Genomic DNA, 23,923 nt, shown 5'->3' with positions numbered 1-23,923 from the left:
CTAAGTAGGTAATTTTTCATGTTCCAGCTTTAGGTGCCCTTTCTTTTTTAGTATTGTAGAATATAACAATTGGACACTGTTTAATATATAGATGGATATTGGATATTTGGCCCCTTTCTAATTGCTCCAAAATCATCTGACAGTGGTTATTGACAAAGGTACAGAACCAATCTTTGAAAAGGCAACTTAATGCTGAATATATCCAGGCTCAATATTATAATGCTTTTTGGCCCACACTGGTAAATTCTTGGGTTTCAAAGCAGAAAGGAACTATTAAGGGTTATCTAGTGAGTTAACTCCACTTTATAGATGAAGAAAATTGTTCATTAGTAACATTCATTCATTCATTCACATAGCAAACATTAGATAAAGAGCCCTTACCCTGTGTGGGTCCTAGAATTATTAATTCTAAATAGTGTCCATTGGAAGAGGAAGATTGACAAATAATTACCATATCCAGTGAAAACTTACATCATAAAGACACATTTAAAGTACTCAGAGGCCACACCTTTGACTGTAGAAGTGTTGACATATGCAATAGGAGTTTCATTGTAAAGAATGAGTAAGTATCTCCCAGGCAGGCCAGGGAGAGAAGGCATCTGGGCAGAGCAAACAGAAGTCAGGGAAGAGCACAGTTACTATGACAAATGCTTAGTGTGTTAGTGTGACTGGAACATAGGACTTTACAATGAGGGGTGGTGAAGAATAGCCAAGTTATCACTGTGGGGCAGTGTTATTGGGAACAGCTCATACAGAGCTAGACATTCTGTCAGGACAAGAGGGATGGCTTTGTGAGTTGTGAAGCAATTGAAATACTTCCAAACTGGTTGATAAATAGCCACTGATCTGAGACTCCACCTCCCAGAAGTCCTCACATCCAGTGATTCATCAGTTAGAGTTGGCAACTTACAGGAGGTCTCTAGGACCCCTCCAGTACTAAGGTTAGTTAGGTAGTGCTGATTGTTCTTTTTTTTTTTTTTTTTTTAATTTTGGATAAGAGAGAGCATGCATGTGAGCCAGGAAGAGAGAGAGGGAGAGAGAGAAAGAGAAAGGGAGGGAGGGAGGGAGAGAGGGAAGGAGGGAGGGAGGGAGGATCTTAAGCAGGCTTACACCCAGCTCAGAGCCCTACCCAGTGCTCCAACTCACGAACCCATGAGATCATGACCTGAACTGAAATCAAGAGTCAGATGCTTAACTGACTGAGTCTCCCAGGCACCCCTGATTGTTCATTTTTTGAGCATCTCTTCTCTTGTATGCCATAGTAAAGAATGTGAACTTTATCCTATAGGGTAGGACTTAAAAATTCAGATGCTTCCAGGGGGTCAGGCAGGCTACATAAAAATGAATAAAGCAAGTAGGTACATATAACAGGGAGAGATGAGGACTGTAGTGAATTGGAGGCATCAAAATTAATTTTTAAAGAACTCTGCATCAATAAACACAGAGTTTGGTGATTTTGACAGATGGGCTGCCAATGCTCAAATTCTGCACTATAAGTAATAGGAAAACCTCAGTAGGGTTTCTTTTTTGATTTTCCTTTTAAACTAGGGGAGTGATATAAGCTTTATTTTTTTTAGAAAAATTGCCTAGAGGCTTTGATAGACAGAGATTACAAAAGAAAGAGATATGAGACCCAGAACATGGGCTGTTACATTTGCAACAACGTGGATGGTTCTACTCATGTGGAATTTGAGAAACTTAACAGAAGACCATGGGGGAAGGGAAGGAAAAAAGTAGTTAGAAATTGAGAGGGAGCCAAACCATAAGAGACTCTTAAATACAAAGAAAAAACTGAGGGTTGATGGGGGGGGGCAGGGGTGAGGGGAAAATGGGTGATGGGCATTGGGGGGGCACTTGTTTTGATGAGCACTGGGTGTTGTATGTAAGTAATGAATCATGGGAATCTATGCTGAAATTAAGAGCACATTGTATACTCTGTATATAAGCTAACTTGACAATGAATTATATGTGTAAAAAATTATCCTATGGACGTAGAATAAAAGGCTGGTTATCTTTGGGTGATGGAGACTATGCCTTATTACCTCTTTTATTTTTGCTTATCTTTTTTCCCTAAAATTTCTAAAATAAACCTATTTTGTGGGAAAAAAAGAACAGAGGCTATTACTAGTTCAAAGATTGGATGAGAAAACCCTGGCTTAAATTAAAAGATTTTGGATTGAATATGAAAATAAAGTTTTCTCTGTGTAATAAAACAATAGAAAGGATTATTAAGGAAGATATGCAATCTGTGTCTTAAAACGTTTCAAGTACTGAAAGACAGTGTTAGAAGCTAAACCCAGTGATTTCTCAGGGAACTTTCTAGGTCTGTGATCATCTGAAGCACAACTGAGGCACAATATTTGTGGAGGAAAAACAAACAAAAACTGTGTGGGTGGTGAAATGGAGTGGAAGAAATGCTGAAAGAACACTTTTATAATACCCTGCAGGGGATTTGTGTGGTGATGTTAAGATGTTTTCAACAATTCTGAGGTCTATTCATCAATTTAGTGAATTTGAGTACACACTTTATGCTACACACTGTTCTAGGCACAATATTAAATAGCACTCATTAGTTCATTTCTTGAGAATTGACTACATACTTAGCACACTTCTAGACATTGTGGATAAGCTAGGGAATAAAACCTACAGTCCCTGCCCTCTAGGAATATCTATTCTAGGGGAGGAGACAGACAATAGACCTGATTGAAGGTCAGGTTATGGTGAGCAAACCTCAAGGGATGGATTGAGGCTGGAGAAGATTTGAGACGGAAACCAACTAGGTATGTAATATCTGGGAAGATTAGAGTGTAGGAAAAGTGATCACTCTACAAACATAATGGAAGAGTCTTCATAGACCTAAAGCTAGCAGAACTAGGAATGTAAGGGAGCAGAGGTGAAGAGAGAAAGTCACAGATGTGAGTCTATGGTGTTGAACCCTTATAGTAGCAAAAGTTATGTGCTAGTTTTGACGGCTGAATTTGAGATTTTGGTGAGACCCCCAAGTGTCGCTCTTTCCTCAGATCAGCATCTCTCAAACTTTGGTGTGTGTCAGAGTCACCTGAGAAACTTGACAAAAATAAAAAGATCCAGGGTGTATTCCTTCAACCAGTCTGAGACTTTTTTTTTTTTTTTTTTTAATTAGATTACCGGGTTATTCTCCCACAAAGTTTGTGAACCACTAGCTTAGATAACCAGGGACACAAACCTGTATAGAGGGATTGAGCTAAGGGCTGGAGATGTATATTTTGTATACAAAAATGTTGAGCCTTATTGGATGGATCAGCTCTCCCAGGTGATGAGTATTGTTTATTGATGAATCAATGCATGTATGAATGGCTATTACAAAAACTAAAAAAAAAAAAAAAAAAAAAAAAAAGCTAGAAGGAAAATTTTAGGAGAAGGTAGGCAATCCTATCAATTGCAGTAGCCTGAGGTCAAGAAGACTGAAATATACAGGAGTGCTGGTAGACTGAGTCAGAAGGAAGCTATTGCTATAGAAGAGATGGGGTAGTTAAGCATGATCAGTGAATTTAGGCTCTGCCATCATTTATAGCGTTCATCCTGAGCTGTTGATGAGCATTGTTAGGGCAATAAGATATATATAAATATTCACACACATATATATAAATAAATAACATATATATATATACACACACATATATATATGTATATATACACACATATATATACACACACACATATATATGTATATATACACATATATACATATATATGTGTGTGTGTATATATATATGAATATATATATGTGTATATATATACACTATATATATACACACACACATATATATGTGTGTATATATATACACACACATATATATATGTGTATATATATACACACATATATATGTACTATATATATATACACACATATATACACATATATATGTGTGTATATATATATACACACAATACACATACATATGTATATGAATTTATGTATATGTTTGTATGCATGCATGTGTATAAAAGTATAGATGTTTAGCTCTAGAATCTTCGTTGTGCCCTGTTGCTATGTTGATGTCCTTATAGCCCCCTCCTTCAGGTTGTGAATCTTATGGGAAGGAAGGTCTCTCAGGAGTCTTGCAGGCTGTAGAGGGATGTCTTGGGGAGGCTGGAACACAGACAAAGGCAACCAGATGTGAGGATAATGTCTCCAGTAAGCTGCATACTCCACTTGCCACTCTGTTTTGCAGTAGTTCTTTGCTCCCCAAGAATATAAATGATTTCTAGAAATTGCACAAAAATATAAAATCTTACTTTAAGATCTGTTAAAAGCTTTTTAATTCCAGACACACATCTCCTTTGAATGGATAAATCTTTGTGTCATGAAGCAGAGATGCTTATTAGCCTGCTCACTGGGATCTGCAGGTTCGTAGATGAAGCATCCAACCTTTCTTGTATTTTGAAATGTCATGTCCAACTGCCTCTTAATGAAGATTCATTTATCCTTTTCACATTGTTAAGTATGGTCTATGGGGATAGACTTCTCTCAGTCCACATGAATAGAGCCCATTACTGCTGATGGAAGTTTTGCACATGCCTGAGTAGGTGAATAGGCATTGAAATAATCTACATTTAGATTTCCACAGTCATTTTTACTTAGCTACTTTCAGACTTCAATGATGATCTCTTTTTGTCTCCAAATGTTGTTTGACATTGATTATAGGTTATCTGGTAATGGGTCTGAGGTTGTTACTTTAATAGGTGTAAGTATTTCTTTCCTCTGTTTCAGCTGAGAAGTTTTGAGAGTGAACTATTCACAGCCATTAAGAGATCTCCAATTTAATTTGTCATCATGCTTATTCTGTAGTTCACATTAAGTCCAGAGTACTGAAGGAACTGAACAAGTGGACTTGTAGACATCAGATAGCTGGCCATGGTGTTGGCCATGGCATCCCAGGATGGTCAGAACTTCTTCCAGCCTCTCTCTTCCTGGATATCCCGGGTTTATGAAGCTCTCCAGCAAGCAGGAGATATGTTATCTGCTTCGCTGGTTAACTTAAACAAGCAAGACTCTAAATTAAGTGAAAAGCTAGACCAGGACTTAGATGATATTCAGATTCAGGAAGCTTACTTTGAAGATGAAGAACAAGGCAATGATTGGCGTCAAGAGGATGAAAATCCCTTGTTTCTTGAAGTGGATCATTTCTCCTGTTGTAATAGTGATTTGCAGGACTCTGCTCAAAGTTCAAGCCCCAGACTTAGCCAACCTGAAAAGGACTCCTGTTCCATAATGTCCCAGTGGCCCAGTCAGACCCTTGATGACCAAAAGCCACCACATATGGTCTCTTCTATTGCTGAGGAACAACGTCACCTTGAAAAGCAAAGAAGTGGTCTTCAGCACAGCTTTGACAGCCAGCTCTCTGGTATTTTAGAAAATGTTAATGGAAAAATGCAAGGTAAGGTAGCCAGTGATTATTTTCTCTGGGTTCTGCCAAAGGACATTTCTACAAATTTTATTTTGACTTGTTTTAGTTATCATATGAATTTTATTTTTCTCTCTCTTTAAACGTTTCCACATACTGGCTTCTTATTGAGAGGTATACTCCTTAGGAATATTTTCAATGTATAAAACGTTGGGAGATCTGTATTTGTGGGTTCCATACTCCAGAACAATAGTTCAGAGCAAGCAAAATGGTGAAAACAAGTTTGTGGGCTCTGTTTGAGAAGCCCTTGTGCATATGTCATGCTTTTTAAACGATCTTTTAAAATGTTCTCTTTTTTTCACTTGGTTAGGAATCTCTAGATGTTACTATATTATTCGGTGTGAAATCCTGTGCAAAAAGCCATACTTGTTGCAAAATTTTTAGTTGATAACACTCCAAGAACACTTTTCACAGCGTTTCACTGAGACGTGATGTGAGATGACAGTAGATAGGAAATCTCTGAAATAAGAATAGCTTGATTTTCTTTAAGCCCTGAGTGGAAAGGACACATTTACAACAAACTGTCTTTAGAGCTTTATCCTGTCAGATATGTTGAATATAGTGAAAATGTAATTAACTCTGTAAAAGTAGCTATAGTATGTCCTGGCATGAATTTCTCATGTTTCTAACGCTCTAAGCCTGAAGTAAGAACATTCGACTTGGTTGAGGGACTGAGGTACCTGACAGGCCAAGAAAGGTGTTGGGTGTGTATATGTGATGTGTGCTTGTAATGCATACATATATCACCAAGATTCTTGGATCTTTTATGTGACTTAAAGGTGATGTCACTAATTCCTTTCTTTTTGGGGGAAGCAGACTTTTCTGGAATACTTCACAGCCTCTTCATCCATTTTCAGTGATTCCTCTTAGTTTTATCTTTTTAAGGAAACATTTTATCCAGATACATGAAATCTTAGAAAATGAGGAAACATAATTTCATATTCTTTTTATAGTACTTTCTTGATACTCTTACTTAAATTAATGTTGAAATGCTAGAATAAATTGGTAAAAACAAGGGAGGCTGATATTCTTTCTGAATATGACAAACTTATAAATAAATTCAATTTCAAGCTTTTAAAAATTATCTGTAGAGATAATTTTAGAAACATCTGGGCAACCAATAGGATTTCTTAGATTTGACTTGAAATTTCTATTCCTAATTTAGAAAATTCTTGCTAAAGTTGAACTGTATTTAAAATGATTAACATGAATTTGGCTTAATAGTTGCTTGAAATTGGATTTTTAAAATTTGTGTAATTGTTGTAATAATCTAACGGCAGTAAAACAATGTGTTTATTGGTTTATTCAGGGGATGTTTATTCTGTGGATCATAGCCTCCCAGAAGGCAGGAGCCACATCATAGATTAATTTTTGTATCCCCAACTTCAAGCATAATGCTAGGTATATAATAGGACACCAAATAATAATTAATGATGGAACATCATTACAACAAGGTAAGCTAACAACTCTAAGATATAGATACTATTATTTTTCTCACATCACAGTTGAGAAGATTATGCTTAGAGAACTTGAGAATATACCCAAGATCCATATTTAGAAAGAGGCACAGCTCAGGAAGTCCAATTCGAGAGTTTATACATATTATTTCTCTTTTTTTTCCTCTCCCTTTTTCAAGTTATAATTTGCATATAGTAAAATTCATCCTTGTTAGTATATGGCTCTGTTTTAATACACAGTCTTGTAACCACTGCCACAACTGAGGTATAAACCATTCCATCACCTCAAAAAAAATTCCCCCAAGTCCCTTTGTACTCATTTCTCTACCACCAGCTCCAGGAAATTGCTGGTACATTTTCTTTCTATCATTTTGTCTTCTCCAGAATGCTATATAAATGGAAATATGCAGATGGTAGCCTTTTGAATCTGGCTTCTTTTATTATGTGCCTACAGTAATGCATTTGAGATTCATCCATGTTGCTGTGTGTTTCAGTAGTTTGCTGCTTCTTTTTTTTTTTTTTTAATTGCTGAGTCGTATTCCACTGCATGAATGCACCACAGTTTGTTGATCCATTCATCAGTTGAGGGATATTTGGGTTGTTTCCAGTTTTTAGCAATGTAAATAAAGCTGCTATAAACATTTGCGAAACAGGTTTGGGTGCAAATGTAAGTTTTCATTACCTAGGAGTAGGTCATATGGGAAGTATACGTTTAACTTTAAGAAATTCTGCTGTTAGCTGAATACCACTTCACATTCCCAAAATTAATGTAGTCACTCATTTTCACTTTACCATAGTGTTATCATAAAATGTTTTTCAGCCATTCTCACAGGTGTGTACTGATAGCTCTTATTGGGAGATCACTCTCCTCTGGTCTCCAGTCTGTCCTATGAGCAAAGTCACAAACAGCCTCTTATTTTAGACTATCTTTTCAAGGATGTTTGTATGACAAAGAGCCTTGGAAGATAGAGATAGCATCTCTCTTCAGAGCAGAGAGAAGATTTGTTTGCCTTTCAGGCTAATAAAGATAATGTCTCTCTTCAGGGCAAAACTTAGGCAGATTTGCTTGCAAATGGTAGAGATTTCACAAGCTGGGTCTTCCTTGGCTGTGACATGGCTTCCATGCTGGGCATCTATCTGAGCCTGCCTCTGCATCGCCCCCGTAGTACTTGGAGAGTGGGGGACTGACGTGAATGTGATGTTCATGTTGTATGTGGTGCTGTAATAAAACATCCTTTGTCTCTGACTCAAGTCTTATGTCTTCTGCCAACATCCATAAAAATTGTAGCAGGCAAAGTTGTTAGTGTGCAAGTAGGATAAAATCTCAAGGCCTTTCATAGGTTTTAACTCTTGTTTTGATTTTAATTTTCATTTCCCCAATAACTAATGACTTCGAGCATCTTTTCATGCAGTTATCTATCATCTGTGTGGCTTCTTTAGTAAAGTCTTCAAATCTTTTGCCCACTGTTATTGAACTGCTTTTTAATCTTCAAGACTTGAGTGTTATGTTTATATTCGGAGTATGAGATACTTTTCTGGATCTTTTCTATTGGTCTACAATTTACAAATATTCTCTCCCAGTTTTGTGGCTTGTCTTTTCCTTCTCTTAATGGTGTCCCTTGAAGAACAGAGATTCTTAATTACATCAAGTTTTTTATTTTTATGAATTGTGCTTTTGTTATCATATTTAAGAAATCTTTGTATAGCCTAAGGTTACAAAGACATTTTTCTGTGTTTTATTCTGGAAATTTTAGAGATATGGGTTTTACATTTAGGGATATACATTTTGAGGTAATTTTTAAATATGATATGAAGTATGGATGAAAGTGTTTCCCTCCCACCCTCAATATAGATGTCCATTATTCCTATCTCATTTGTTGAAATGTTTATTTTCCATTATGTGCTTTGGGATCTTTGTCAGAAATATATTATCTATACATGAGTGGGTCTATTGCTGGACTCTATATTTTCCCAATAATCTATATTTGTATTCTTTCTCTAATATCACACTGTCCTGATTCCTATAACTTTTTTTTTAATTTTAGAGAAAGCATGTGAGCAGGGGAGAGCAGCAGAGAGGAGGAGGAGGAGGGGAGAGAGAGAGAGAGAGAAAGAAAGAAAGAGAGAGAGAATGAATCTTAAGCAGGCCCCATGCCCAGTGTGGAGCCCCATGTGGGGCTCAATCCCATGACCCTTGGATCATGATCTGAGCTGAAATCAAGAGTCAGATGCTTAACTGACTGAGCCACTCAGGTACCCTTGATTCCTATAGCTTTATAATAGGTCTGGAAATCAGGTAGTGTGGGCCATCCAACTTTATTATTTTAAAACATTGTTTTGGTTATATTTGCTTCTCCATTTAATTTTTATTTTTTTATCATTTTAATTTAAATTTTAGTTAGTTAACATATAGTGTAATATTGGTTTCAGGAGTAGATTTTAGTGATTCATCACTTATATATAACTTCCAGTGCTCATCCTAACAAGTGCCCTCCTTAATACCCATAACTTATTTAGCTCATCCCCTTACCCACCTCCCCTTCAAGCAACCCTCAGTTTGTTCTCTATCATTAAGAGTCTTTTGTGGTTTGATTCCTATATACATTTTAGAATAAACTTTTGATTAAAAAATTATGCTGGGAATTTGATTGGAATTGTGTTGAATCCACAGATCAGTTTGGAGGGAATGATATGTTGATAATATTTGTTTTTCAATTCATGAACATGGTATATTGCTTTATTTAGTGCTTGGAATTTTTTCCATCTGTTTTGTAGTTTCCAGCATAAAGGGTCTCATACATATTTTGTTAGATTTATACCTAAGTATTTCCTCTTTGGGGATGCTTTTGTAAAGAATACTTTTAAAACTTTAAATTTAAAACTGCTGCTTGCTAGTATGTAAAAATGCCATTGACTTTTGTATAATGGCCTTATATTTTGCAATCTCTCTAAACCCACTGTTAGTTCTAATTGTTTTTTGTAGGTATTTTGGGATTTTCTACATAGAAAATAATACAATTAGTGGGAAAAAGGACAGTTTTATTTCTTCCTTCCCAATATCCCTGTTATTGATTTATCTTAACTGATTATGCTCTATTGAGCACTCTGTTGAATAAGAGTGATGAAAATGGATATCTTTGCCTTGATCTTGAGCTTACTAGAAAAGCTTTGTCTTTCACTATTACTTAGTATTTAGGTGTAGGTATCTGTAGATGCACTTTATTTTATTGAAGAAGTTCCCTTCTATAGGTTTGCTATGAGTTTTTATCAAAAAGGAGTTCTGTAAAATGCTGTTTTGCAAATATTGAGATGATTATGTGATCTTTCTTGGTTAGTCTGTTGAAATGAATTACACTGATTAATTTTTGAGTGTTGAAGTTGTCTTGCATACCCAGGATAAAATCCACTTGATCATGGTACTGTTCTTTTCATGTATTGCTGGATTTGTTTTGCCATTGTTTTGTTGAGGATTTTGTTTTCCTTCTGTTTTCATTAGGGATAGTAGGCCTTCATTAGGATAGTAGGGATAGTAGTTTTCTTTTCTTGTACTCTTTGTGTAGTTTTGGTATCTGGATAATGTTGGCCTCACAATGAATTCACAATGAATTCTGAAACATTTTTCCTTTCCTGTAGTCTAGAAAAATTTGAATTAAACAAGCATTATTTGTTTCTCAGAAGTTTTCTATAGTTTTCCAGCGAACCCATCTGAACCAGGAATTTTGTGTGTTGAGAAGTAGAGATGGGGAGGGGGAATATTTTCAACTACAAATTCAGTTTCTTTAGTATGTATAGGATTATTCAAGTTATATGTCTTTTTTCTTGAGTGATTTTATGCAGTTTGTGTTTTTCAAGAATTTTTAAAATGTCATCTATGTTGTTAAATTTATAGACATAGTGTTTCCTTGCTATCTTTTAAATGTTTTAAATTTCCTGATATTGGTGATTTTTGTCTTCATATTTTGCAGAGGGTGTGGTCTGTCCGAGTAAATTATTATCTAATTTATATATCTTTTTTTCCAAAGAACTAGTTTTTGGTTTTATTAATTTTTCTCGATTGTTCTTCTGTTCCTGATTTTATTGCTTTCTACTATTATCTTTATTATTTTCTTCTGCTTGCTTTCGTTATAATTTGTTCTTACTTTTTTCTAATATAATTATTAAATGTATACATTTCCCTATAAGAACTGCTTTATGTGCATCCAATAATTATTAATAACTTGTCATTAGAAAATATTTTCTCGTTTCCCTTTGACTTTTTTTGATACGTGGTTTACTTAAAAGTATGTTGGTTATGTTCCAAATATTGGAAATATTTTAGATAAGTTTCTGTTACTAATTTCTAGTTTAATTCAGTATGGTCTAAGTATATATTTTATATAATTTTGTGGGTTTTTTTAATTAAAGTTTGTTTTATCGTTCTGAATATGTTCTGACTTGTTGAATGTTTCCTATGTACTTGAAAAAGACTATGTATTTTGCTGTTGTTGGGCACAGTGTTCTATAAATTACTTCACGTTTTTTGAGGATGTTTTTCTCAGATTTTTTTTTATATACTTATTTTATCCACTGATTTTGCCAACTGATTTTGTCTGGATTACTGAGAGAAAAGTATTGCAGTTTCTAACTCTTCTTGTGGATTTGGCTATTTTTCTTTCCAGTTCTAGCAGTTTTTGCTTCATGTAGTTTGAAGCCCTGTTATTAATTCCATATACATTGTAGAAATATGTGCTTCCTTGATGGATTGACTTTTTGCTCATTATGTAATACACCTTTTTTATCCCTGAAGTCTATTTTGATATTAATATGACTATTCCAGCTCTTTCTTTTTTTAAATGTTTGTTTGTTTGTTTATTTATTTATTTATTTATTTATGTGTTGAGTGAGAGAGAGAGAGAGAGAAGCATAGAGAGGAAGAGGAAGCAGGCTTCGTGCTGTCAGCAGGGAGCCTGATGTGAGGCTTGATCTTACCAACCGTGAGATCATGACCTGACCCAGAATCAAGAGTACAATACTTGGGGCACCTGGGTGGCTCCATCTATTAAGCTTCCGATTTCAGCTCAGGTCATGATCTCTTGGTTCATGGGTTCAAGCAAACATTAAAAAAAAAAAAAAAAAGAATATGATACTTAACCAACTGAGCCACCCAGGTGCCCCTCCAGTGTTCTTTTTTTGTTTTAATTTTTTTAAAATGTTTGGTAATATTTGAGAGAGAGAGACAGAGTATGAGCAGGGGAGGGGCAGAGAGAGAGAGAATCTGAAGCAGGCTCCAGGCTCTGAGCTGTCAGCATGGAGCCTGATGTGGGGCCCAAATTCAGGAGCTGTGAGATCATGACCTGAGCTCAACCGGCTGGGCCACCCAGGAGCCTCCCAATATTCTTTTGATTAGTGTTGACATGTATATTCATTAACTTTAAATTTATTTTTATATTTATAGTGGTATTCTTGTGCATGGCATAAAATTGGGTCTTTTTTTTTTTTCATCCAACCTAACAAATTTTCAGTTAATTGGTCTTTTTTTTCACTGTTTTGTTTGTCTTAATTGTTTATATTTAATGTAATTTTTGATATTGTTGAAATAAAATCTGTCATTAGATTATTCCTATTTGTTTCACCTATTCTTCATTTCTTTCATCCTATTTTTTTTTTCTGCCTTCTTTTGAATTGACTATTTTTAAGATTCCATTTCCTCTCCACTCTGGGCTCATTATTTATATCTCTTTTTTTTTAACTAAAAAATTATGTATCTTTTTAAAAAATGTTTAATGGTCATGCTAGGATTTACAACATATATCTTTAATTGCACTCTACCTTGAAAAAATGTTTTACTGCTTTAGGTATAGTTTAGTGATGCTACAACAGTATATTCCCAATTTTTCCCTCAAGTCCTTTGTTTTATTGTGATACATTTTACTTTTATACATGAAAGAAATACTCAATACATTGATGCTGTTTTGCTTTAGATGGTTGTCTCTAGATTGGTTGTCTCTCTGATTAAAATAAGAATGTTTGCCTCATTTATGCTATTTGAAGTCTTTAGCTTAGGCGTATATGCTGCTAATGAATTATCTTAGTTGTTTGTCTGAAAAATATTTATTTTTGAAATAGATTTCAGCTAAGTATGGAATTCTGAGTTGACAGTTATTTTTTTCCCCAGCACTTTAAGGTTGTCATTTCACTGTCTCATGGCTTGCATAGTTTTCATATGAGAAGTATGCTGTAATTCTTACTTTTGTTCTTCTGCATGTAATGTATCTTTTTTTTCTATTGGATACTTTCAAGATTTTGTGTTTATCTGTGGTTTTCAGCAGCTATATCTAGGGGTGTGTGTGCATGTGTCCGTATGTGTGTGTGTTCTGGTGTTGATTTGTCTTGGTGTTCTCTGATCTTTTTGTGTCTGTAGTTTAGTGAGTTTCATTACTTCTGGAAAATTCTTGGCCACCATCTCTACAAATATTGCTTCTAATACATTCTTTTTGCTCCTCTCTCTAGTATTCCAATTGCACAAATATTAGACCTTTTGATACCGTCTCACAGCTCTTGAATGTTCTTTTCCCTTCACTCTTTTTTCCCTTTTTGTACTTCAGTTTAGGTGGTACAATCTAATGACATCTACAAGTTTACTTTCTTTGTGTTAAGTCTGATGACGAGTCCACTGAAAGTCTGATGATGAGTTCATCTCTGTTACCATATATTTTTATTTCTAGCATTCTGATTTGACTTTAAAAAATAATTTCAGGGGCGCCTGGTGGCTCAGTCGGTTGAGCATCCGACTTCAGCTCAGATCATGATCTCACGGTCAGTGGGTTTGAGCCCCGCGTCAGGCTCTGTGCTGACAACTCAGAGCCTGGAGCCTGCTTCAGATTCTGTGTCTCCTTCTCTCTCTGCCCCTATCCCGCTTTGTCTCACTCTGTTTCTCAAAAAATAAATAAATGTAAAAAAAAATTTTTTTAAATAATTTCAGTGTTCTTTGCTGAAATTTCATATGAGTTTATGCATGTTCCCCCGTTTCCCACTATGACTTTTAATATGTTAATTATAGTTACTTTAACTTTCCTGTCTGGTAGTTCCAACATCTGAGTCATCTCTGAGTTTGGGTTTTTTGATTGCTTTGTCTCTCGATGGTATATTTTTCCTTTCTTTTTATTTTGCTTGTCTTGTAATTTTTGATTCAAATCAAACACCATAGGTAGGGAAAGGAAATAGTATTTCCATCTGGAAGTAAGATTAGCCTTTTCTTAAGCCATACAGAGAAAGACAGACACCGTATGTTTTCACTCTTATGTGGATCCTGAGAAACTTAACAGAAACCCATGGGGGAGGGGAAGGTAAAAAAAAAAGAGGTTAGAGTGGGAGAGAGCTAAAGCATAAGAGACTCTTAAAAACTGAGAACAAACTGAGGGTTGATGGGAGGTGGGAGGGAGGGGAGGGTGGGTGATGGGTATTGAGGAGGGCACCTTTTGGGCTGAGCACTGGGTGTTGTATGGAAACCAATTTGACAATAAATTTAATATATTGAAAAAAACATTAGCCTTTTCTAATGCTGGGAGAAGGTTGGGTCAATTTAGTCAGAATTTGATCTGGGTATGGGTTTTGCTGTTATTGTTAACCTCAGTGTTACATAGGCTTCAAAATTCTCTATTATTACATTGTGTTTAGGGTAGGGGCTTGTTTTCTACAGATTTTTGTGAAAATCTGCTCTATCTTCAGCCTTGAGTCTCCTCTTTTTGCCTGTGCCTCAGAAAGTGTCTCTCTCTTTAGGCTTTTGTCCCTCTCCTTAAGGAGACTTCTTTCTTCTATATTACTTGGTATTTGCTAATGTGGTGTGGTTGTGTTGGAAATTTCTGTTTTCTGCTGTTTTGGAGCAGCCTATTTTAGGCAGTTCTTATGTCCCTGTGTCACAGGGTTAGGGCCTTCTCAATAATTTTGCCCCTCCCCTGATGGTCTGACCCTAAGAATTCTTTCTGCCCTTTTCCTAAGGTGGAATTTTTAATTTTGTTTTATTCACTCATGTTAATGTGTTTTTATCTGTGGTTTAGGAGTGACAAAATTTGCTTCCCTTCCCCAAGTAGCTTAAAGCCTTTGTTCCATAATATAAATATCATAGAAGAATTTTGGCAAGACTTCTTACCTCTCCTATAGTAGCCACTCTTCCCCTCTTCCAGGACTGCACTATGAGAGAAACTTTCTTTACTCCTGTTGTGCCCTGCCTCCAGTCTTTCTTATGAATTTTGTGGAGAAGAGCTTCTAAATGGGTTTCGATTTTCCTTGGATTTGTGACTCCTATGAGTTCTGTACGCTTGTGCTTGTCCATAGTTGGCCTTTAGAAATTCCTTGAAAATATTAGCTTCTTCTTACCATCTTGCATAAATCCAGCATCTGCCCCTAGCAAGGCAATGCTTGAGTCCTTTATGCCTTTGAAATAAGTTTTCTTTTTTTCGCTTTTGGACTAAAAGCAACTTATATTTTGGACTTATATTATGACTAGAGCTCTCTGATGAGTTTAAGAAATGTGTCATTTTACAAATACCTATATTTTATTGTTTTTGTTGTGAAAGAGTGGGAGCATTATTTCCAATGTTCTACATCCTAAGTAGAAACTGAGACTTAGAAAATACACACTTAAAACTATATTCTAAAATTGAATTGGACATTCTTATTAATAGAGTAGCATGTTTGGGCTGGGAGATAAATGTACAACTAAGATATTGGTTTTCCTATAATGAGTTGTGTAATGCCTAAGAGTTACTCATATGTAATGAGTCCTATAAAAAAAGTTTGTGTAAAGTGACAACAACTAGGTACATGGTAACTCTTGAGATAATTTTATCAGAGATGGTCAGAAAAGGTTTCACAAAGCAGGTGATATAGGACTACAAACTGTAAGCATGAGTCAGAATTTAACAGGTGGATGGAGGGAGAAAAGCATTCCTTTTAGAGGAATGGCATGAACACAGATATGTGGACAAGCCTGACATTTTCAGGGATGGAAAATGAGGCTAGAGCTTAGGTTGCAACAGGGAAGGTCTTTGTTTTTTCTGTGTTAGGGATTTAGCATTTATTTTGTAAGCAGTTGGGAATCTCAAAAAGATCATAATCATAAGTGACACCAACAGAGCCTTGTTTTAGAAGGATAACTCTAGCATCAGTTTGGAGGCTAAATTGAAGGGAAGAATGTATGTTGTCTCTCTAGGGAGCTACTGTAAGAAGAAATGGTATCTAAAACAATATGAATACATATAGAGAAATAGTTATCATTATTTTCATGACACAGTGAAGTCATCAAAAAGGCATCTCAGAAAGAGAGTCTTTGACAGGGCTCTGAGAGAGCAATGGGGGCATTGGCTTATTAGTGGAGGCAGAAGTCCAGGTTTCCCTCTTGGCCTCCTTAACTCTTGAAGGGGTGGTCCTCATTAATGTTGGGTGAGGATGGGAGTTCTATCTTCCCATGTGAGTTCCACTAACATTGAGTTGAGGGTAGCCTTAATACTGTTGGGTGATGGTGAAAATCTTGTCTCCACTAGAGCTCCTCTGATACCCCCCAAGTTGGGAGGGGCAGGAATGCCTCAATTCAAGTCTGAGTCCAAGTTCCTCATGTGGCGTATTCTGATAGAGATAGAGGATGCTTATTATTGGCTATCAAAAATGAAATTCCTGGATCCCTACTTTGCCTTCTTTGGCACCCTCTGATGGGGATATTGATCAGGGTGCCTCATTATAGCCTGGTGAGGATGGGAATGTAGGCTCCCCATTTGGACTTTGCTGGCATGGATGAGGGTAGGGAATAGTTTTTTTCTTTCTCTTTTTCTTTTCTTTTTTATTTTTTTACTGTGCTATTTAGCTAGAGTAGAACATTGATTATCTGAGTTTTCTGTTTTGCTAGGCTGCCCCTTCCCTGGTCCTTTGCATAGAAAGAGCGGGCTTTTCTTGGGAACTTTTTTGTCTGTGCCTGTTGGCATTTATGGGTTTCCAGCTTCTTCGGCTTCATGTCTGGGCTATGTGTGGCAAAACAACCCAAGAAACTCACCACCATGCTCTTCCTTGAATTTCATGGTCCCTGGCCATTCTACCATCTTCTCTGTACCTTTTAGTCTTCCTATCTTTGTTTTATATACAGTGTCTAGGGTTTTTGATTGTACTTAGGGGGAAGAATAGGGAAAAGTACATCTATTCTATCTTCCTGGAAGTGAAAGTCTTCCATTTAGTCCATAACAGTATTATGACTAAATCTCACTCACTTTTTTTATTTCACAGTGAAACTAAGAGCAATAGAATATGACAAAGGGAGGCGTGAATGTATAGATCAATATTGGGAGAAAAATTTCTCTAAAAAGAGAGGTTTTGTATGATGGCTTTTCTCACTTAATCAAATGCTTATTGAATGTCTACCATGTATACAAAGCACTATGGGGAGTGGACAAGTATACACACGTATAGATCATGAGCCCCTCCTTCAGATTATTGCAAAGCTTATGCCATTTGTTTAATATGTTCCAGAAGATGCACAAATGCTTTCAATGTCCTGGCTGTTGGTGGTGGTGGGAGTTGGGAATGCAGTAGAGACCTAAAATGAGACAGTCTCATTGGCCCAACTCACTCATGACTTTATAGGTGGGGGAGCTTTACTAAGTTGCCTTTAGGGAGTTTCCATCTTTGTCTCTCTTCCTGATGTGATATAGCCCACTAATTTACTTCAAATGCCTCCTAACCAGTGAACAAAGACTCTTGTTCCTCTTTCCTCAAAATATGTACATACCCTGAGCCCTCTATGAAACCAGGATAAGGGACTGGACTCTCAGCTGTATGACTATTAAACACTTGGTTTTTTTGGGTCTACCTGCTGGCTAGCAGTCTTAAATTATCATCAGTGCTCAGTTTTCTTTTTATTCCAACGGATCACGGCAGCTGCAGTACATGGGTGCTTTGCAGTCTATTAAAGAGATGTATTTGGAGATACACTAGGAAAAGGCGGCATTTTAATCAGTGATTTATATGCACTTTTTAAAAAGCCTTGTCAAGTCTGCTTTTCCCATTTAACCTTGAATTCTTTTCATAACATTGTATCTTGATTTTATGTTCCTTAATGTGCCATATTTTTTCTCTACAATAGATTTTAAGCTAAATTGGCCCAAAACAAGAGGGATGCTGAATGCTTTTTGTAACCATGGAAACATTTCTGGGCACTTACTGAGGATCTGGTTGCCAATAGTAATGTAACAGAGAAAAGAGATACACTTCATTTAGCAGTTGCCTATGATTAAGAGGCAGATAGACTCCTTATAGTGATATCTCAAGATAGGTTTTTTTGGTTTAAAGACCCAAATCCAAAACACCAACTTCTCAGTCAAGAAGCAGTTATGACACTTTGATATGTGATGGGAAAGAGTTCTAATTGCATTTGAAAATCATCTTTGTTTTCAGTTTTTCACCTCATACTTTTTTTTTTTTGAGACTGTTTTTTAACCACATGTATTTGTTTCCAAGAAATATGCTCACTATTTCCTGAAATAGCCTGCTAATGGAATTAATGTGTTCCAAGTACACTGGCATATAGAACTTTAGATACACTCCTTGGCTAGATGGAATGAATTTAAAAAAAATAGAACAGCAGGCTTTGAAATCATGGTGACATAATTTGACTTTTCGGTCAGATTATGAGGCTAATATAACATGAAAGGGAAAATCCTACAGTGTTCTTAGTTACTGGTTGGTCTCAAGATTTTATGGATTGGGGGTATTTTGTTCTGTCAATGTTGTTAGGATTGCTTGTGGCAATTGAGACTAAATGGCATCAGGTAATATAATGCAATTGATTTATAAATCATATGGGCTTTATTTCTTTTCTGTAGGACATGTTATGGCACATGAGATGTTGCATCCTGCCTTTCCTTTGTTTGAAATACTTGAACTTTGCTTTTGCATTGACAAAGTGCTTTCTTGAAAGTAAACTTATCTCTAGTTAAATTTGTCTTCATTCATTAGTCCTTCATTTGATAGCATATGCCATCACCTTCCTTGGTTGTCAAGAATTGGTCATGAAAAACTTTAGTATTCTGCAAAATCTTCAGAATTTGTTTTCTAAAAACTTTTTGAGGTTAATTTTCTTGATATGTTGACTTGCATGTTTTAGAAAAAGTAGGTATTAATGAACATGCTAGGAGCTGATGTACAGTATTCAGAGTCTTGACATTGAAGGCAAGGAGACTTATTGCTACTGCAATGTATTTTGCAATTTTGTGTCATTTTTAAAGGAAATTTTAGGCATGTAACAAATTCCTGCATGGACAGAAGTTGGAACATATGACTTATTCAAATGGTCAGAATGTGGATTAAATTTTTGCCTTGATTTCTGGGTATTATAATAGAATGCTTGAACATTTTTAAAGGCAGCTTTAAAATGAGGAAATAAAGTCCTTTTTTCTTTTCCTATTCTTACCATCATTAGGAATGGATTAGAGAGATAGGAGGTAAATTATACTACAAATGAGCTTAAGTTCCATTTTTCCAATTCCCAAGGAACGAGGAATTTTTCTTTAATAATGGAATTACTTGATAATGAAAAAGCTCAGGGGTCTTCTCTGCCCTGAGACTCAGACGGTAATAGAGCCAGGTGATTCTTTTTTGCAATTATCTATCCTATTAGGGAAGAAGCTGGAGCCAGGTAGGAAGTACAAACTTAATAAGACCTTTTCTTCATTTACTATCTGGTTTTCTCTTGCTGAGCGAGATTTTTACCTGTGTGTTTGTGTGTTGTTTATTCATCTTTTAAAATGCCATAGAGATACTATCTTTTTTTCCCTCTTGTATTCTCCTTCCTTTGGGAAATCCCCCTTCTCCCTCCCCTGGTATTCTTGTTAGATATCCACCTCTGAGGAGAAATGGTCTTGTTTCTGAAAAGGAGCCTTATAAATAATGGAGTTTCTGATTTGTGATGATGAGTTCCTTTTCCCTTTGAGCTCTTGTTAAGTATGCTCAGGGGTGGTCTAGGCCACTGCTAATGGAGTTTTTAGTGCCCTTTACATTTCCTAGTTTTTAAATTTATGAAACACTTCAAAACACAGAAAAATATAGCATGATATAACAAACATCCACAAATCCACCACTTAACACTGCCACATCTTAAAGTTTTGCCACATTGAACTCCAATTTATTTTAAAGACGCCATCCAGGACCAATATGATTGGAACCCTCTGTGAACTCCTCCTGTTTTCTTTCTCTTCTCTCCTCTAGGAGTAAAACAAGTCTAAATTTGGGGGCGTGATTCCCAGCGTGTTTTTATTCTTTTGCTGCAAGTATTTGTATCTGTAAATTTCACACAACATAATTTTGCATGTTGGAAAGCTATCCAAATGATATGATATTAACCATGTTATTCTGCAACCTGTTTCTGTTTACCTCTCAATGCTATGCTTTTGAATATTCAGACCCATGTAGATTTGATTTATTTTAACTGATGTATAATAGTCCACTGTATTAAATAACATGCCATTTATCCATTTACATGTTGATCCAATTTATCCATTCTTATTAACACCTAATTTATTTCCAGTTTTTCACGATAATGAATAATTCTGCCATGTAAACTTATCTATGAGCACATATACCAGAGTTTCTTTAGATGTCATATATGAAGGAGACAGTGCTATTGTGAGCCCCTTGCTTTAACTAGGTAATTTCTTCCTGGGTTGAGGCACCTTGAATAGATTCCTTGGTCCTCCCCCAGTTTTTCTTGAGGTGGTTCCAATTGGTTCTGTAACCAAGAGAGTTATAACCAATGGTGTGCTGAAGGCATTAAAAGAATCTAAGAGTTGTCTGTGCTTTCCATAGCAAGTTTAAATAATGAATGAAAACATGGGCAGTGACACCAAATTTTAGGGGACTTACAGGCTCCTTTGAAACTTTAACAAAAGTTATGAACCTACTTTTTCAGAAAACACATGCAGGATATACCAAAACATTTTTATAATGAAATTTCATGGGTTCATGGACCACCCAAAGTATATCTATGATATTCTAGATTAAAGTCTACAAGGTGTACAAAAAAAGCTAGTGATGATACAGTCAGGAGTCAACCACTGTACCGTTTCATTTTAAATTTGACTTTTTTCCTAAGAAAATAAAATTGGAGAAATACATTAGGATCTCCATTGGTCTTCAGGTATTCTCTCTCTGCTGACGTCTATTCTGCTTTGTCCTGCTTTGGATGTTGAGGCTGGTATTCTGCAAACTACAGTTTTCTTTTGCCAGGGGTATTCTCCTATGTTGTGCCAAAAGGAGCAGTGGAGGGATACTGGAAGATGGAAGGAAGAAAGAAAGGAATTCCTTTTTCCTGCTTTTCCTTACTGTTCTGTTGCAGGCACCACAGTAGAGCCTTCCTTATTGCTACCAGAAGTTTGGGTTCCAGTATCCACTTTCTTTCAGCATTCCAAAACCAACCTCGTAGCTCCCACTTAGAGGTGACTACCCTGTCTAGGCAATTTTCCCTCCCCAGAGTCTAGACTCCGTAGAGCTCCTCTTCTGACACCCTGAACCACCACCAGCAGCCTGACCCACTGTCTGAGCCTCATATCCTTGAAGTCTTGTCTCTGAGCTTCTGGTTTCGATAATCTTGATTGCCTCCCTTTGCTTCTCCAGCTTGAGGGGTGGTAGCTGCTTCCTGCAGTTACAGCCTCTGAGTTACTTCCTGTTCCTCTTTCTATTCATTCAGTACCCAATAGCTGTAGAACCAATTTTCTATATTAAATTCCCTCTATTGAAATACCTATTGTGGTTTTTGTTCTTCTGATTGGATCTTGATGAATATAGTAATTAAAGTGTTGTCCAAGCAGTTGTATAGATTTTGAAGTGGTCCAGACTAATTGTGGAAGAGCTAGAACGTCCATGTGGACTGAGGCTTTCTGGAGGAGATAGGTAACTGGTAAAATGGGCATCTAATTCTTACCCATATTTGATATTCACCAGGCAAACAAATGTGATATGACAGGTAATAAGTACCATGAGGAAAATTAAGCAGGTTAGGGGGGTAAAAATTAATCAGGTGAGTGGAATTTTATATAGGATGGTCTTATATCTTATATACAATGACCTGTATTTTACATAGGTGGTTTTATACTTTGTATATGTGGTGCTATATTTTATATACTATGACCTCTCCAAGAAGGCAGCAGTTAAGCAGAGCTGTGAAGGAAGTGAGGGAGTGGGCTATGCAAATAAATGAGGGAAGAGCATTGTCAACAGAGGGAAAAGTAATTGGGCAAGCCATGGTATGGGGTGAGAAGTGTGTTTGGCAGATTGATTTTAATCTTTGCTTATTTTGAAGGGAGAGAGATTCACAGAGTGTGAGCACGGAAGGAGCAGAGAGAGAGGGAGACAAGAGAATCTGAAGCAGGCTCCAGGCTCTGAGCTGTCAGCACAGGACTTGATGTGGGGCTTGAACCATGAGATCATGACCTGAGCTGAAGTCAGACACTTAACCTACTGAGCCACCCAGGCACCACTGGCAGATTGATTTTAAAATGTGGCTTTGCCCAAGCTTATCAGCATCTGGCCATTGGTAATACTGTCCATTTGTTACTCCAGAATTTTTGCTCTTTGTGAAATTTTCTGATGTTTCATAAATCTTTTGCTTAAAGAGGTCAAGTATGAGATTTTCTTAGGACACATTCTTGTTCACGGAAAGACTTCAAAAACTTTTATATCATCTCAAAAATCAGTTTATTTTCAGGGAGAAGGTGGGAAGAAACATGAAGTTGAAATTTTAAGCATTATCTTCTTAAGCTGTAATGTAAGAGCATATTTCAAAACCAAATTCAAACTTCAGAATTTTCCTGTTTTTTATTGTGTTTTGATCTTGCAATAAAGTAGTCACTGCTAAACTTATGTATGGATAGTTGGAAAATTGTTCTCTTGGTTTTAGACCCATAATGACACACAGTTATTTTTTTAAGTATGTTTATTTATTTTGAGAGAGAGAGAGAGAGAGAGAGAGAGAGAGAGAGAGAGAATGAGCAGGAAAGGGGCAGCCAGAGAGGGAGAGAGAATCCCAAGGAAGCTCTGCAGTGTCAATGCAGAGCCCAATGTGGAGCTCCTTCTCACAAACTGTGCAATCATGAACTGAGCCACAATCAAGAGTCTGACACTAAACTTACTGAGCTGCCCAGGCACCCCCACACAGTCATTTTTATGTGATCACTTTGCATATAAACTATTTCTGACCCTTGATACTTCCCTTTGCAAGGCTGGACTTCCTCTTAACCATAAAATGGCATTGAGGCAATATTGCTTGTGTCCCAGAAACCATGCTATTTACATAATTGAACCAAATTAAAGTTATACTGGGAATTTCTCAATTTCTTACAAGCAAAGAAAAAGAGGGAGTGAACTCAAGTAACTGATAAATTTGGGAGTAAATCTGGCTTTCTGAGTTCTATCCAGGAGTTCAGATGTTATCTTTGGGACCTGATTTTTCTTCCTCTACCTCTGGTCTTGTGTCTCTGTCTCCATCTGGGCTCCATCTTTGACTCCCTGTGTAGTGATATGGTTGTCAGAAGCTCCAGGTTTGTATCTTCGTAGGTTGTAATCTAGTGGAAAAATAAATTCCACTTTCTGGCAACTTGAAAAAGAGTTTTGGGGTTAGCACTAATTGGTTTGATTTGCTTGTCTTGTCTTGGCTGGGCTGGAATTATGTGGCAAATCTTGGCAATCACTTAGAAATCAGGGAAGTGTGATGCTCTGATTGGACAGACCTATGTCACATGTCACTCCTGAAGTTGGTAGAGAGAGACCTTTACCAGAAAAATGGTCTGAGCATGGAGGAAAGTGGTTTACCAGAAGAAAAATCAGAATTCCAGAAGTTGGAAGAATAGATGATGGATGGCCAAACAAACAAAACCCCAAGAGCTTTATTACAGGAGTCAGTGTCTCATGGATCTTTCCACTGTCTGTATATTGTACATTGATGATAAGTCTGTTCCAAGGATGAACCTAGATTCCTTTCATCACCACATATGCCTTATGTCACCA

The 23,923-nt window shown here is 36.5% G+C and overlaps 1 protein-coding gene across 1 annotated transcript in view; it reads left to right on the top strand.

Annotated features, from left to right (window-relative positions):
• Positions 1-4,897: 4,897 nt before the first annotated feature.
• Positions 4,898-23,923, top strand: part of SYT16 (synaptotagmin 16) — a 93,717-nt gene continuing 74,691 nt past the window's right edge. The window contains exon 1 of the mRNA XM_047079921.1: positions 4,898-5,420. Within this exon, the coding sequence (XP_046935877.1) occupies positions 4,898-5,420 (523 nt within the window). The remainder of the gene's footprint in view (positions 5,421-23,923) is intronic.

Source organism: Lynx rufus, unplaced genomic scaffold (genome assembly GCF_022079265.1).
Source record: "Lynx rufus isolate CCGP_SWC_20201006 ecotype Redwood Valley unplaced genomic scaffold, mLynRuf1.p SCAF_17, whole genome shotgun sequence".
Taxonomy (NCBI): Eukaryota; Metazoa; Chordata; class Mammalia; order Carnivora; family Felidae; genus Lynx; species Lynx rufus.
The sequence above is the reverse complement of the archived record's forward strand: the minus strand, read 5'-3'. Positions and strand labels throughout refer to the sequence as shown.